Here is a 15,817-nt window from a genome sequence, read left to right as displayed (position 1 = left end):
AAGGACAGAAAATAGGAGTCTGAGGTGTCGATTCCCATCAAGACAACAATGGCAAGCACCCACATGACAAGAAATGCTGGCGTTGACTTTTAAGTATTTTCCATTCCTGCATTCATCTGTAAAAGGAAGGCAATGCCAACAAGCAGCAATTTGTTGATTTAACCTGATAACTATGAGAAAACGTCCAAGAACTATTAGAAGAAACAATTAAGTTTCGAAAAGCTCTGCTGAATAAAAGCCAGAAATCTTAAATCTATGATTCAAAGATTAGAATTATAGCAGCCCTGTATCAGGGCACAATGGCCCGAAGGTTTGAAATGACAAAACAATGTAGAGGTTAGTGCTTGAAACAACGCTGCTGTAGCACGCACACGCACACGCACACGCACACGCACACACAAAGTTATACCTCTCCTTCTCTGCATAGTCATTGTGTAGCTGGAGCTGCTTCTCTTGGGCCAGGTTCTCGGCTTGATTCTTCAGAGACTGCTCGTACTCACGGATCTTCTCCTTCAAGGCCTTAATGGTCACCTCTGGAGGAGGTAAAAGCAGAAAGTACAGAGAGGAAGAGGTCAAATACGGTCAATTTGCTAAATATGTAGACAACAGACTATAGCCGTTTCTTAGATGTGATAAATGGCAGCAATGATGATAATCCTTTTGACAGGGGGGTGGGGGTGGGGGGTTTGACCTTTGCTTAAGGAACAGCTTTTCATATTCCACATTCTTCCTCTGTCAGCACAGACTAAGGCCTTGGCCCCTATGGCTCCTGCCTAATCTTTACATCCATGACTGGTATAGAATATTTACCAACCACCGACAGTAGATATGCTGTATTCATTAGGACTGCATTAGAGCTGAAACCCCATAACCTGCTGACGGCTTGAGGTCTGTATGGGGCAGCCTGAAATAAATCTAACACATAACTGGGGTAATAAATAGGCCTCCGTGTGTGTGTGTGTGTATTTCTCAGAGAAAGATATAAGTGAGTGAGACAATGATAAAGAGCATTGCTGCTTGCTGCCTTTGACTGAGGGCTCTTAGCACTTTGTGTGTGTGTGGTGTGTGTGTGTGTGTGTGTGTGTGTGTGTGTGTGTGTGTGTGTGTGTGTGTGTGTGAGATTTAAACTCCAGTCTCACTGCTCTGACACATAATCAATAGAGGAGAGTCCCCTCAGAGCCCTCTTACCCCTTAACTGCTTAACTGAACTTTAAACATTTAGGTTGCGGGGATCAATGGCCCCTGCACTCTGTGTGTGCACTGTGTGTGTGTGTGTGTGTGTGCGCCAGTGTAAGTGTGCGGGCAGGTCCGCGTGTGCGTTTAACATGAGTGGGAGTTCCACAGTGTGTTTTGGGGTTTAAATATCCCCCATCTATTGAGGCGGGAAGGAGGGATAAAGGATGAGGGAACAGGAAAATCAATGGCAGAATGGAACCCTGCCGCTATCGAGCTGTTCCAATTAACTCTCACTGAGGAAAGGGGGATTCCAAAACATTCCCCGCTCGCTCGCTCACTCCTCCTTTTCGACCGAAATTACACCACTTTTATTGCTGCTTCTCACTCATCTCTCTGCCTCTGTCAGTTTTCCGTCTTTCTTTACCCTAAGGTAGCTGGTCGTTTTTTATTCATGAAACTGTGCCTCGTGTTTCTTTCCCCCAAAAAACCTTTTTGAAAATGTAAAACCTTGTACATTTTGTGTTATTGAAAAATGTATAAAGGCATTAAAATGTGTTCAAATGTGGCCTCTTCTTCTTCTTTTGAAAAGGGCTTCTAAATGTGTTCCTTTGACCTTATATTTGCACTATTAAAGTTCATCAACATGCAGACATAAAGCAGGCATGGAGGTCCAGGATTGGCAAATGTCCAAAAAAGCAGGAAAATATACGCAGCTTTCGTATCCACCCACGCCAATCACAAAGTGCCACCACGCCCTGATCAGATACCACCCTCTCGTATTATATTGCTTTTTGTTTGTTTAACTGGTGGAACTTGGAAGAAGCAAGCACTATACCTTTCTAGCACCCAACATAGGGCTCAATATTAAAGGGATAGTTTGGGATTTTTTCATTTGGGTTGCATGATTTACTTATCCATATTTAGTGTATGACGGTTGGCACGCCCCCAGTTTGGAGAAGCAGGCAGGAGTACCGACGCGGAAGCTAAGCAATGTACTGCTGTGGGTGACAGCAGCTAAATGTATTGTAGCCACCTTTTTAAAATCAGCTTAAGCGTAAGCTATTTCTACAATATTTTCTATATATGCTCTCGCCAAAGCCACCAGACTCCATTGATAAAACAGTAAGAATCCTATCCCTGATAATTGTGAGGTTACCTTCAAGCATAACACAAATCATTTGTATTTTGTATATTATTAGTGTTCAGACTAGCAGCAGCTACAAAGTCTTGACAATATTTCATTTTGTTGAGGCCAAATTTTTTTTTTAAATGTCATCTTGCTTTGTACAATATTTCCAGCCGTCAGATAGTGATCACCTAAAACTACATTATCCTGTTCATGACAAATCCAGGTCTGTGTATTTCTCTTTTCTATCTATTAATGTACATTGGCACATTTACAGTGATGTTGATCAGTGTTAGCCAAAGGGCTGTTTTCTGTTTGCCAGATGTTAAATTATCCATAATAATGCTCACCGGAGCATCCTGCTTAACCATCTTAGTTTTGTTTTGGTCACATGGGTGCACTCTGCACAATCAATGGTTGTAACTGGCCATAGTAGTAAAGCAGATACAACATACAAGAGAACATTAAAACACTGTCGAACTACACAAATACTCATCGTAAGTACAGTATATGAAATTCTGATACGTACTCCTCAATGATTAATTGTGTGCCCTACATCCATGCCCCTCTCAAGATCAGGAAAGTACCAAATGGTGTGCCTCTGCATATATCCTGTCTCTAACCTTGGTTTTTGACCTCTGCAAACTCTTTGTTGTAGTCCTCCAGTGTCTCTCGAAGTTTGGTGTTCTCTGTCTCAATGTCGTGCATCCTCTGGAGCTTCAGCTGCAGCTGCTGAGCCAGCTCCAACACAGGTACGGGATCTGGCAGAGACAAAACACACCACGTTAACACACCGCAAACTGCAAAGCAGATTACACAAACAAGGGCGGCAAGGTGGCGTAGTGAGCTAGGAATAACTACATTCAAGGCCCTGTGAGAACAGGCGTTTGCCCCGGTGAAGTGTCCTTGAGCAAGGCAATGAATCTCTTGCAGAACTGTTCTGGAGCTGACCCTGACCTTTGATCTCCCACTGGAGAATTACTGGTTCTAGCAAGGACCAAAACATATCCCAATTATAAGCAATATTATCACAAGGTGAGTTATATGTAACAGTCACTGATGCACCAGACAGCTATAAGTTAGAACTTGACTGTATGTACAGAACTAATATAGTTATTTCATACTGGATTATTACAGTTTAATAAATGACCAAAGGCATGTGTGTATACTTTAAATAGATAGTGCAGTAAATTCAGCGACACGTTTTATAAAGATGCATTTACTGGCATCTTTCCACTAGATTTTTCTTAATTATTATTAACACACATTTTGGGCACAGCCACCCGGAGCAATTTGGGGTTCAGTATCAAGGACACTTGTACATGCAGGGGCCAGGGATCGAGCCACCGACCTTCCGATTACTGGATGACCGCTCTACACCCTGAGCAACAGCAGAGCAATGTTAATATAAATTATTAAGTATATTGTTCAACTTTAAAATATACAACCCCAGACATGTCTTGATCATGAGACTTTAACAGCAAAGTTTGAACATTGCCCAATATATTGTTATTGGATTTTAATTGCTCTCAAAAATTGCTATTGACCTAAAAATCCAGTATTGGTTCGGCTCTACTGTAAATACTTACAAAACATTAGCGCACTTCACTGATTAGAAAGAGAAGAACAGAACAGAGATTTGGCTTGCTACAACAGTAAACAACGCACAACACTGGAAGGTCCTAGTTAGTTCAGCCACATTCTGTTTATCCATAAAGGTTATTGAATGATAAACTATCAACCATTGTATCAACAGAGACGATTGTCTGTGTACACGATAAACTTTGGTTTTGTATGGGGGGGGGGATAATGCGTCAACTGCTGTCACAGCAAGAGAACTAGATAAGTGATACTCGTAGATAGACACAGACACATTAGATGAGACACATTAACAACAGAGATTACTGGGCTATGATCAGTTAAAGTGTTCACTATGATGCAGCTTGAAAGCAAGAAAAAAAGAGAAACATTGGAGCAGACAGATGGACAAAGTGAAGCCGTAAAATAGGCAAGGCAAAAGGTAAATAAGAGATTAAAGTAACAAGAGACAGAAGGAAGAAAGACAACTTTCTGGAGGCATTTTACCAACATCTCTGTGAACACACAGCAGGGTTAACTGTCAGTGTGATGAAGAGAGCCCTGTCAGTCAGGCCAATCACATCTGATTGGTGCTCATGGGTGGCAGACTGGTGACAGGCAGCCAAGAGACGCAGGCGACGCTCATCAGCATGCCAGCTAAAAGAGCAGTTTGCGTGTGTGTGTGTGTTTATGCGTGTGTGTTGTACAGATAAACGGAACTGACAACTTACAGCTGGGGGTAAGAGCTGTGTGTGTGTATGTGTGTGCGTTTGTGTCTCATGTCTGACGCAGTTAGATATCTTAACTATGCTAATGAGAGATCAGCAGAGAACGATTGGGGAATTTCATGCTGATTTTGTGCTGTCAAGGTGACACACCATGCAGGGCTAAGCTCTGACACACACACACACACACACACACACACACACACACACAAACCTTGTCACAAACACACATCATGTGCACACTTGCAAAGTCTCATACAAACACACACAAGTACAAACAAACACTAAGGAACATAACTGTATGCCCTGAATTTGGACTCCCTATCTGCCGCGGCGCCCTTGAAAATCAACTTTCTCTCGCTCTTATCAAACCTTCGTCCTTCACATGGGCCCCCGTCCAAATCAACTACACAGCCTGTTAAAAGCAGTTTGACTTGTGGGCCACTGGTGCTGAGCGCTCTCGCCAGACACCTTTAATCTAAAGCAGAGCACACTGGCCTGACTAACCAGGCCTTCAGTTGATAGAAGACAGAACAAAACACACTGTTTCCTCTTTCAAGACTGCTGCATTAGTCAGGCTGGTCTGTGTCTGTGTGCGTGTGTGCATCAGGCATTACATCATTGTCTCGCTGCAAGTTAAGAATAGCCCCGTCAGAGCTGGCGCTGACTTATTGGGAGCAGTACAATCCAAAGATATTACTGTAGGTCTATCCATGTGGGAATATGATGACCTCCTTACGTTATAGATGAACTCAACTCCTCTCTCATTCCTACATACACGGCCTCTTCAGGGCTCCCATACAGCTGAAAATCTCCAACCAGTAGCTCTGTGGTGGTGTGTGTTCTGTAACACTCTGTGCTGCGTGTCCCTCCTTGGCCTCAGTGTGCCGAACGTGACTGCTCATGTGTGCACTTCCCGGCAGCCAATCGTGGGCGCACTTGTCATCCATATCAGGATGCACCTTCTGTTAAGACCCTCTAAAGGCTTCACCAGTGGGGATGGGATCTCATGGGGACACATTAAGGCGTTGCACACGCCTGGATGCACAGTGAAGGAGCACCAGAGGGACGGTGTCATGCTTTTTTCTCTTCCCCCGTTTGGTGCTGTCTGCATGGATAAGGGGTTCTCCTGATCACGTTTTTTGGACTCAGGAAGTGTCTAGACAAACACACTTACACAGACATACAAAATGACGCACGCAACGCAGGCATGAAACGTAGTCTTACCTGGGACATCGATTATTTTCTTGTACACGTTTAAGAAGGCGGCCTCTGCTTCTTTACTTCTTTTACTCAAGGCATCGATCTGCAATGAGAGAGGAGAAAAATAATGGTTAATTGTCAGTTACAGCACCTCACAACTGAGTGTCCCATCCATACACTCCAAAGGCAGACCCATTAATTTCACAGTAAGACTCGTCTACATATCTGTCTATCCTCACTATGCGTTGGTATGCTGCATATGATCGCGGTTGTCTTGACAGTGGCTGCGTTGGTGTTTCCTTCCCGTGAAGTCAGTTCAGCTGTTCAGCCGATGACGGATGCGTTTCGTTTGCCTCGTTTCCACGTCTGTCTGTCCTCGAGTGTGTGTGCCTAAGTCCGTCCATCCGTCCCTGTGTGTGTGTGTGTGTGTGTGTGTGTGTGTGTGTGTGTGAGTGTGTGTGTGTGTGTGTTAGTTTCCCCTCCAGCACGCTGACATCATTAAACAGCTGGCTCAGTCTTTCCAGCCACAGCAGGGGCAGATTATTCAGTCAGCTCTTAGCAGCAATACAGTGTGGATCCATTACTGATGCAGCCATTAACACAAGAGGGCACGGCATGCATTCCATCACCGATATTATGAAATGGACAGCATTAGATTGGATCCATAAGAGATTAATTCAAAAAAAAAAAAGAAAAAAGAAAAAGAATCGTACTGGGGGAACTTTTACACTGTTGTCAATGCTGAAACACTAGGCAGCCAGCTTTACTATGGTCTCTGTGTCACACTTCAATATGAGAAGCAGACAGAGTAGGCATCTGAAATCAACTCTAAATCGAGGGAAACAGATGCCAAATAAAGACATTCAGTGGGTGCTACTGTACTGGGCAGAGCTACAGCTGACGACTCTGGCTCACGCACTCAGACTAAACAGCCTTGTGTTTCTCTTCCAACTCCTCCAGCACATTCACTGAGAGAAAAGGAATAAAGACAAAAGCCTATATAAGTCCAAATATAAAGTCTTCACATTCCCAGCCAAGCCAGTAGTGTAGTTGATGGGTGGTTTAGGGGTTCTTGCCACTGTAAACAGAGCGGGCTTCATGTAATACTGCCTGGGCTCCTATGGGAACCTAATAAATCTCTTCACATGGCTTTGATTCATCTCTAGTTTTTTAGCCGCAAAACATCTGGCCCTGAGTAGGCTGGTGCCAGCACCCCTCCCTCCCCTCCCCCCCACCCTTTTTATTTCTCTATGTCTTTCTCTCAGTCTCTCTCTCAAATTCTCCCTCTTGTCACTTCCATGTTCTCTGACTCATTTATTTCTCTTTCTCCTCAATCTTTTTCAGTGTCAGTCTTTCTCACATGTTTCCCTGTCACACACTCATGTCTATCTGGCATGTACAGTGCTCCTGTCTATCCCCCTCTCTCCCTCTCACACACACACACACACACACACACACACACACACACACACACACACACACACACACACACACACACACACACACACACACACACACACACACACACACACACACACACACACACACACACACACACACACACCATGCTGCATCATGTACTTTACCCTCTTCATGTGCTGTGTGACATTGAGCGATCAGGATCCTCAAATGCAAGGCCACTAATGGGAGATTACTGATGCTGTGTACTAATACCTCTCACACACACCAACACCAAACCTGTTCATCAGTATTGAAATGTCTATAGATATAGAAATATATAGATATAGACATGTATAGATATAGAAAAATATATAGATATATGTATGTGATCAGGGTATCATAACACAATCTTGTGATAAAGAAGAAACACACACGCTCACAAACCAACGCAAATAATTATCTGCCGATGGCAGTGAAGGAAGACGGCTGCGTGACTGTACAATGACTGGGCCAAGGTCAGTGGTACAGCAGCTTTATATAGCCCAACATGGGAGGCAGGAAATAGACATTTAATGTAGGACACACCCTACAGTTAGAGGCAGGTTAACTGCAGGACCAGAGCCATTAGAAGACCACCCAGGATTTGCAAATACAACCCTGCTGTTACAAACTGCAGCTCTTTCAACCAATCCCAATGACATCTGCTATTACATGCTCCCCTGCCCCCACCCCCACACACACACGCACAGACCAAGCAAAACAAATGAAGTGACACAAATGATACCTCACCAGTATCAGTAGGTTACCGATGAGAAGTGCTTGCAATTGCAAAAGGTATCCCTGACACATCCACACACACGTACATACGTCAGCACCTTGTGCCACCATCACTCAGCACCGCCTCGCTCCCCTATCTAACCCATAGTGTGTGAAGGGCATCAGGCTGACCTGCGAGTGTGTGAGTGTGTGTGTGTGTGTGTGTGTGTGTGTGTGTGTGTGTGTGTGTGTGTGTGTGTGTGTGTGGCCCCAGTGGAGTCTGATAAGGGGAGGCTATGGGAAGCAGAGACTGAAGCCTTGGATAATGGAAAAGCTTATCTGATCGATGGACCAACAAGGAACACTGAGCATGCAACATATACACACACACACACACACACACACGTACACACATAACCCGTTTACCAGACTGAGGCCTTGTGGAAACAGTACTGTTATTGGTAATAATTATGACCTGAGGGCATCCACCTTTCAATGACAAAGATTAAACAGAGTATCAAGACCTCCAAGTTCCTGGGATAAAACTTTTTATTGTTCTGTCTGGGTTCCACATTCACTTAGTAAAGATTCAGGCTCTGAGGGTAAAATGCTTAAGGATGAGTTACTGTGAGACTTCAACAGGAAGACCCTCTGGTTTCTGGTGCCTGTCTTGTCCTTGATCAAAGCATTGAGGGGTAAGCAAACAAAGCCAGGCTAAAATTACACATTCTCAGAGCTACTCATGTTGTGGCATGCAAGCGCGCAAAATAGTCGACTGATTGATGGGCTGCTCTGAGACTGGCGCGGGTGTACAGTATTATCTCAATAATCATAAGATAATGTCTTTCTCAGTTCCGCGACCACCCACTATGTGTCTCAGCGTGTTCTGGTGTGCACGCCGCCGAGGTGTGTCAACATGAGGATGGTGGAAACAGCTGACAAAGCCACAATTATATTGCTGCTGTTTCTATTCTCTAAATAGACTGTGGATCATCAGCAGAACATGGTGGGACCACTATAAATTACAGCATTTTTACATAACCACTGGCTGAGGTTGCTGCTCTAACACAAGAATATGGAAACTAACCCAGTGTTAAACTGTAATATTCTATGGCCAGTAGCAAAGCAGCCCTGTCACTATCTATTGAGATGATTTTGTTTGCATGTGTGTGTGTCCATGTGTGTGTGCGTGTGCTAGCAAAGAGATACTATTGGGCTGAATGTCCACCCACTCCAACCCCAAATAACGCCCCAGTCTAAACCAGCCGCTTCCACTCCTACCCTCTGACTTTCACATATGGGAGTGAACTGGAAATGCATGGCTGCCAGACAGGAGGAGTCATGATGGAAATAGGCCAAAATGATGGAGGAGGAGATAGAAGGGAACTGTGGGAGTACGATATAGCACACACACAAAAGTCACCTCTTATAGGTCAAGGTACATAGAAACCTGGGGCACAACATTAAATTGAAAGTAAATAAATGAGCCACAATGAACGAAAATGGCTCATGATTCACCAGATCAACAAATAACCCTACCGAATCATGCAGACAAACAAAGTCTGAGGAAATAGCATTGGTGAGTTGTGACTGGCTAGAGCCGGGGTTTTGTGGTGCCTTTTTTTTTTTTTTTGCAGGATGCAATTTAAACACACCCTCGGGCTACAGGACTTCATGAATAGGACAGAAAATCAAGAGCAGAGCAGAGCGAAGAAAAGAGGGAGAGGAAAGAGGGGAAATGAGATAGTGGTAAAGAGAAAGAACAGGAGATGGCGGGGAGAGGAGAGGAGAGAGAGAGGAGAGAGAGAAGTGAGAGAGAAGAGATGACAATTAAAGAGGAAAGACGAAGGCGGAAAAAAAGGGACAGAAGGGCACAGAGAGAAGGAGCAAGACCACTCAACGAATGTCAAACAGGCTTTATAATATGCACAGTTTGAATGCTTTGCTTGAGCATGTGTGTTTATCACTGTGTCAATATACATTCCCAATACAACACTCACCTCTCCTTGGAAGCTCTTGAGCAAAGGGGCAACCTGTTTCCGGAAATCCTAAAAGATAAAAGAGAAGAGGAAGTTAGCGAGTCTCAAAAGTGAGATCATCAACAGATCAATTTTAATCCTAAAATAACAGGAATGTGTGGCAGCCATGTTCAGGAGCTGTGAAAACCTACTGAGTCAAATACAAGCAGACCACGTTGGGCTCAAATAAGTCACTCATTGAAATCAAGTGGCGGCCGTTCTTGCCACTGCCGATGAATAATGAGTGATGCGTGAGCGAGTGATGAACATGAGGGTAGGGAGGAGGCCAGGTTTGTACCCCGAGGTGCTCTGGCGGACTGCGTTTCTCATAAAAACAGGTGCAGCACCACCTGGGCCACCCAGAGGCGGCACTAGTGCGTGTGAACAAGCCACAGAGTAGGACTACAGTTAATGCAAATTGTCTCCGCGCACAAACTTTTTACTATAAAGCAAATGCTTTTCATCCCGCGAGTCCCATTGCATGACTTTCCTGTACGAGTCAGCGGTTTCAGATTAGATAGCCAGTCGAGTATGTATCAGGGGAACATGCAAATCACTATGCTGTTAGCTGAGCCTACATCCTGACAAACTGAACTGGAGCGTACGGTAAAAAGCGTGGCAGAATAGGACATTCTGTACAGGCACATTTGATTTGCACAGTTTGTGGACACACACATACTCACAAAACTGCCTAATGAAGATGTGAAGTAGGGCACCGACAGATGTGTGCTCGAGAGACTCTGCGCCTTTTAGAAACCTCAGCCTAAAAGATGCTGCAGGGAGCATGCATCCCAAACTGACCTGGGACCAGTGTCTGGGGCTGGCCTAATCCCAGGTTGGTCCAGACAGGCCGCTTGTCTGGGGCTGAGGACAGGTCATGACCTCGGTGACCCTGCCCCATTGTTACCTCATCAGGGGTCGTTGTGGCTGTTTGTCTGGGCCAATTCAATATTCCCCTATAATAATGGGATAATGACCTGCACCCTGCCACCCCCTCCCCCCCCCTCCCCTGGCTCTCCTTCTCTCTCTCTCTCTCTCTCTCTCACACTCACACTCACACTCACACACACGTTTGTCCACTCTCTAGTGCTCCTCCCCCCTGCCCCCTCCACTTCCAAAGATTTATGACCATATAACATAACAATGCACACAGACACCATGGTCAATCTGTGTGTGTAATGTGTGTGTATGTGTGTAGTGAGGGGAGTGAGGGGCCAGGCAGCGGGAGATGGATGGCTGGTGTGTGAGCTGCCGGCAGACAGCAGACAGGCCAGCCCGAGGAATCCTCCAGGGAGTATGGAACTCCCATTCGCTGTCTGTCTGCCCTGCAGCTAAACACAAACGGGAGTATGTGCATGCGTGCACACACACACACAAGCACACACAAAGTTGTTTTACTACCACTGCCTCTGGCTAGCAATCTTTGGGACATGCTACAACCATTCCCACCCTTTTCTTTATAACTGTGTGGTAGAGGAGTCTTGACTAACTAAAAGGAAATTAAGAACTGGATGAATAATTCAGGCAACTTAGGAAGCACAGTGAGATGTAGCCTCAAAAAAATAAAAAATCAACTGTGTGTCGGTACTAATGAATTATGAAGACTTTGTTTTCACGCTGCATTTCTTTGCACTACTTTCAAAATGCTACAAAAGCCTGCATGGGTGTGTGTGTGTTATTATGCAGACCATGAGTGCAGTTCACGTCGAGTACAGCTCAACAGACTAGACACAGTCAACGTGGGCCGGTCTCCTGGTTGTTGAATAATGGATCAGAGACGGACTCCCGCTCAGCCTAATGCAGTCTGATCTGATGTGACTGTGATCTCCGCTGACTGCTGCAGACCACAGAGAGCTGACAGTCCACTCTATAGGCTGGTCAACCAGCGCAAACAGCCACGACACGACAGAAAACACAGCTCCGCAAACGCACACAAGACAATCGAGGCATTTTTAATCAGGCTATCACACGTTATGAACCAGCCTATTTAGTAGGCAGCCTTGATGCTTATACACCTCCAAACACCGGGAGTTTTAGTGCTGATTCCTATTGAGCCTGTTACAGCCCTGTAATGAATCCTGTCGCTCGTCTGGCCTGGCTCAGATTCCTCCTCCACATACCAGGGAGATGCCAGGGGCCACACAGACGCCAGAGGAGCCTTCCTAAATCACAGCCTTGTTACACTGATGAATGTGTGTGTCCTGTTCTGTGATCTAGGCTATCTGCCTCTGTGTGTTTGTGTGCACGCCTCTGCTTCCCTGCATGTTTTCTTTGTGTGCTTCTCTCCACCTCTGTGTTGCTAGTCATGTGGTTATACTTGAAAAGGAGATTAGAGATGAATGTGTAGGGCAAAGTGAAATTAGCATCTTCTGTATGCAGGTACAGTTTCCTCTAGTGTATATTCCTCTACGCCGGGTGGGCTACAAGCTGAAGTCAATAGTCACAACCCTCATCCTGTGGTAACTATAATAGGCCTACTGTCAACTCCACCGAGAGTTGACAATTTTCTATCCACAGTCTACTCCATTCATACATAATTCATACTACCATCAATAATTCACCATGGTGACATTACCAATAATAACACAACAATACTTTGTTTTCGCTGTGTGGTTTAAAATACGTTGCCTTGGTAACAGAGATGAAACAAATATTCCCAGGAGGAGTGATGGGAACACAGGAACAGGACAGAATTCCCTCCTGATCCCACTTAGTAGTGTTGTCACACTCTCTTTCTTTCTCTCCCTCCTGCTCTGCCTCACTCTCTCTCTCTCTCTCTCTCTCTCTCTCTCTCTCTCTCTCTCTCATACACACTCATAGACCACACTTTCTGCACGCATAAAAAACTAGGTCAGATAATACAAACTCCTGAGGGGTTTTCTGTTTTGTCTCTTTAGGATTTCAGGGAAACTAATGGAGAGACTATTTTTGGGAGCCAAGCCCGCATCTCTGCGCCGTCTCCTCCTCCTCCTCCCCTGCTTTCTCAGTAAATAATCACGTCTACATTTATGAAGAGGAGAAGAGACACAGAGAAACACTGAGGCAAACCCATGATTGTCAAAAGAATCGCGGGATATATGCGTCTCTGTGTGAGTTGGTGCGTGTCTGTGAATATCTGATTTTCTCACCTCTGGTGTGTTTTTCTTGAACTCGCGGCTTAGGTCGATGAGTTTCTTCCTGGACTGTTCACTTTCGTCCTGTCTGTTGGCAAGCTGTGTGGCGGTAGCGTCTAGTTCTTTCTGCAACACAAATACAAAACTTTTTTAGTTCCCTAAGAAGAGAGTGGCACATTTGATCACATTCATCATTACTGTACGTGTCATAATCATCAGCATCATTGTTATCGTTCAGAATAAAAAAAAGAGAGGAGTCGCTTTCTGACTAGACAGCAGACTCCTTGACCCATCTGGCATGCTGCAGACTACCAGTCCCGTCTCAGCTGAACTTGGCCAGCATGTTGCAGCAGCAAAGGCGGAGAGGAGAACCACAACACCGATGTCCCGCCAAGGAAAAATCTGTCTACACCGATAGTTTGAACTACTACCAGCGCTAGCAGTATCTGGAGCCATTCAGCCTGTCAGTCAATTGGCTACCACTGTGTCGGGCATGACAGCTTCTGCAGCAATTGACTACTACCACTACTACTCAGCACACAGTTCACAACAATTATTGACCGTCTGCACGAGACGACCAGACCCCTCCCCACAAAACAACAGCACAATTATCAACAACAGCAGTGTTGTCAAGACTGAGGCTTTATCCATATCCATTTTGCATTGTTATTAATAGCTTTTTATGGGACTTGTTCCAGATGATGGGCCAAGTGCTGACATTAACAAGACGTTCAGGCCTTGTAAAGATTGTATCTCTCTCTGCTGAGTGTTGCTGGATTATGTTTCTGTTGGATTCTTGCCTCCTGTCATGCTCACTCCTTTTTTTTTCCCTCGTTTTTCCGTACTCTCTACAGATCATCCACTCACTCATTCAACCAGCAGTACCTTCTCATCCGTTTAAATCTCTCTCTTCTCCCTTTACTCCGCCTCCCCCTTTTCTTCAGCCCCCTCCCATCCACCTCCTGTGAGGCCGCCCACCCCTGAGAGTGATTAAACGCTGCTGAAGGGCCGTTATGCTAACTAACACACTAATCATTTAATACACACATTACCACAGGGGCCCTTGTGGCTCAGTCTGCTGACAAGGTCCCAAAACACACTCATGCACACATGCCCACCTCCTCAAATCGCCTACACCCCCAGCACACACAAGAAAAATACAACCCTCCAAAGAAATAGTGTGATCAAGTACTAATTAGGAGATTTTTCCCCCCATCAGCATTAAGTTTAATTCCCTGACCAGCCGTGATCTCGTTTTATCCCCAAACCATAAAAATATATAACAAATGTTGGTCGACTGTCCTCTGCATTGGATTTTACGCAGTAGCACAGGACGTTTGAAAAAAAACAAAACTGCTCACTTGCTTACATGCCATCTTGCTCTCGCTGCCCATGGAGCAGTTGATGTAGCAGCCTGTCCGCCCATGGCCATGGAGCAGCTGCACTATCTGTTAGTGAATTCGAGCGTGCGCAGAAGCTTGTGCAACGCTTGATGAAAGGAGGAACCTTATAAATTTTAATCATGTTAAATTAATTGTCAAAAAATGAATGCTCTAGTTCATGAATAGAGGTGTAATTATTATATTGGTAAAGATTAGCTACAGGAACAGGCATATAAGGCCCAGTTGGTTCAAGATACTAACATCACATTTTGGCAGATATTAATCACAATTTGATGTATTAGGCCTTAAGGCTAATACATCCTAAATCATTTGAATATAATAACTCACTGGAACACTTCATTTTACAGCCTGATCAGAATTCAGAAGGCATAAGCAGCAACCAGGACAGTTTAAGGTATATCCAAAAGGCGTAGAGATAATGGCGTTAAATCATTCAAGCGGTGCCATTAAACACTAGGAATTAATTTTGAAAATATACATAATCCGAATCACTACACAAGTAAAATACCATGGGTGACCGATTAGTATAGGTTCTTGATTATGAAGTGTTATGTGTGTGTCTGTGTGTGTGTGTGTGTGTGGCCCCAGTACAAATACACACCTTTAGGACACAATTAACTGCATTAACTTGAAGAATAATATTTGAGAAGGTTAATGAAATATATTAAAGTGAAGTTTGGTTTGCATTACAGTCTGCAGCATCTAAAATCACCATTGTGTCTAAAGTACTGTTTATCTCACTCATCTCAGCCAAGGGTTTATAGAAGAAGAAGAAAGGGATATAACATTCATACTACATGACAACACTATAGTTCATGTTCTTTTTAATGACACTAGGAAGTGAACAGCTCATGTTGTTGCTTACTTGAGTTGAAATAAATAACCTTGAAAATAACAGCTTCTTCTTCATTTTTAAGTTATATTTTTGGGCTTTTTCTTGCCTTTATGATAGAGAAGTGCAGATTGTGAAAGGGGGAGAGAGAGAGAGGGAACGACATACAGCAAACGCCACAGGTCGGACTCGAACCAGTGGCCGCTGTGGGCAAGTACTAAGCCTTTGTATATGGGACGCCTGTGCTACCGGTTGAGCTACCGGGACGCCCAACTAACAGCTTCTTTGATATGCAAATGAGTCTATGCTCAGGTAAATATATAACTAGTTTTCAGAAAGGTCAAAAGAAATTCAACACAATAATATGTTCATATAAATTGATTAGTGCACTCTGTTTCGGAGCAAATCTAAAATAACCACAGTCCTCCACTAGGGTTCCGCTTTATGAGTTCATGTGCCAATCCCTGACGCCCTTGATTCTGTCCA

At 44.5% G+C, this 15,817-nt stretch overlaps 1 protein-coding gene across 3 annotated transcripts in view; it reads right to left on the bottom strand.

The window, feature by feature from the left end:
* Positions 1 to 15,817, bottom strand: part of cux1b (cut-like homeobox 1b) — a 59,459-nt gene that overhangs the window by 28,860 nt on the left and 14,782 nt on the right. For all 3 annotated transcript variants that reach the window (XR_003833343.1, XR_003833342.1, XM_029447197.1), the window contains exons 2-6: positions 13,112 to 13,222; positions 9,966 to 10,013; positions 5,833 to 5,911; positions 2,926 to 3,063; positions 410 to 533 (exon numbers count right to left, since the gene is read on the bottom strand). Coding sequence is in view for 1 of the 3 variants with exons in the window: in XM_029447197.1 (XP_029303057.1) it covers positions 410 to 533; positions 2,926 to 3,063; positions 5,833 to 5,911; positions 9,966 to 10,013; positions 13,112 to 13,222 (500 nt within the window). In the remaining 2 variants the exon portion in view is untranslated. The remainder of the gene's footprint in view (positions 1 to 409; positions 534 to 2,925; positions 3,064 to 5,832; positions 5,912 to 9,965; positions 10,014 to 13,111; positions 13,223 to 15,817) is intronic.

Source organism: Cottoperca gobio, chromosome 13 (genome assembly GCF_900634415.1).
Source record: "Cottoperca gobio chromosome 13, fCotGob3.1, whole genome shotgun sequence".
NCBI classification, from domain to species: Eukaryota; Metazoa; Chordata; class Actinopteri; order Perciformes; family Bovichtidae; genus Cottoperca; species Cottoperca gobio.
This window is presented reverse-complemented; position numbering and strand designations above follow the sequence as displayed.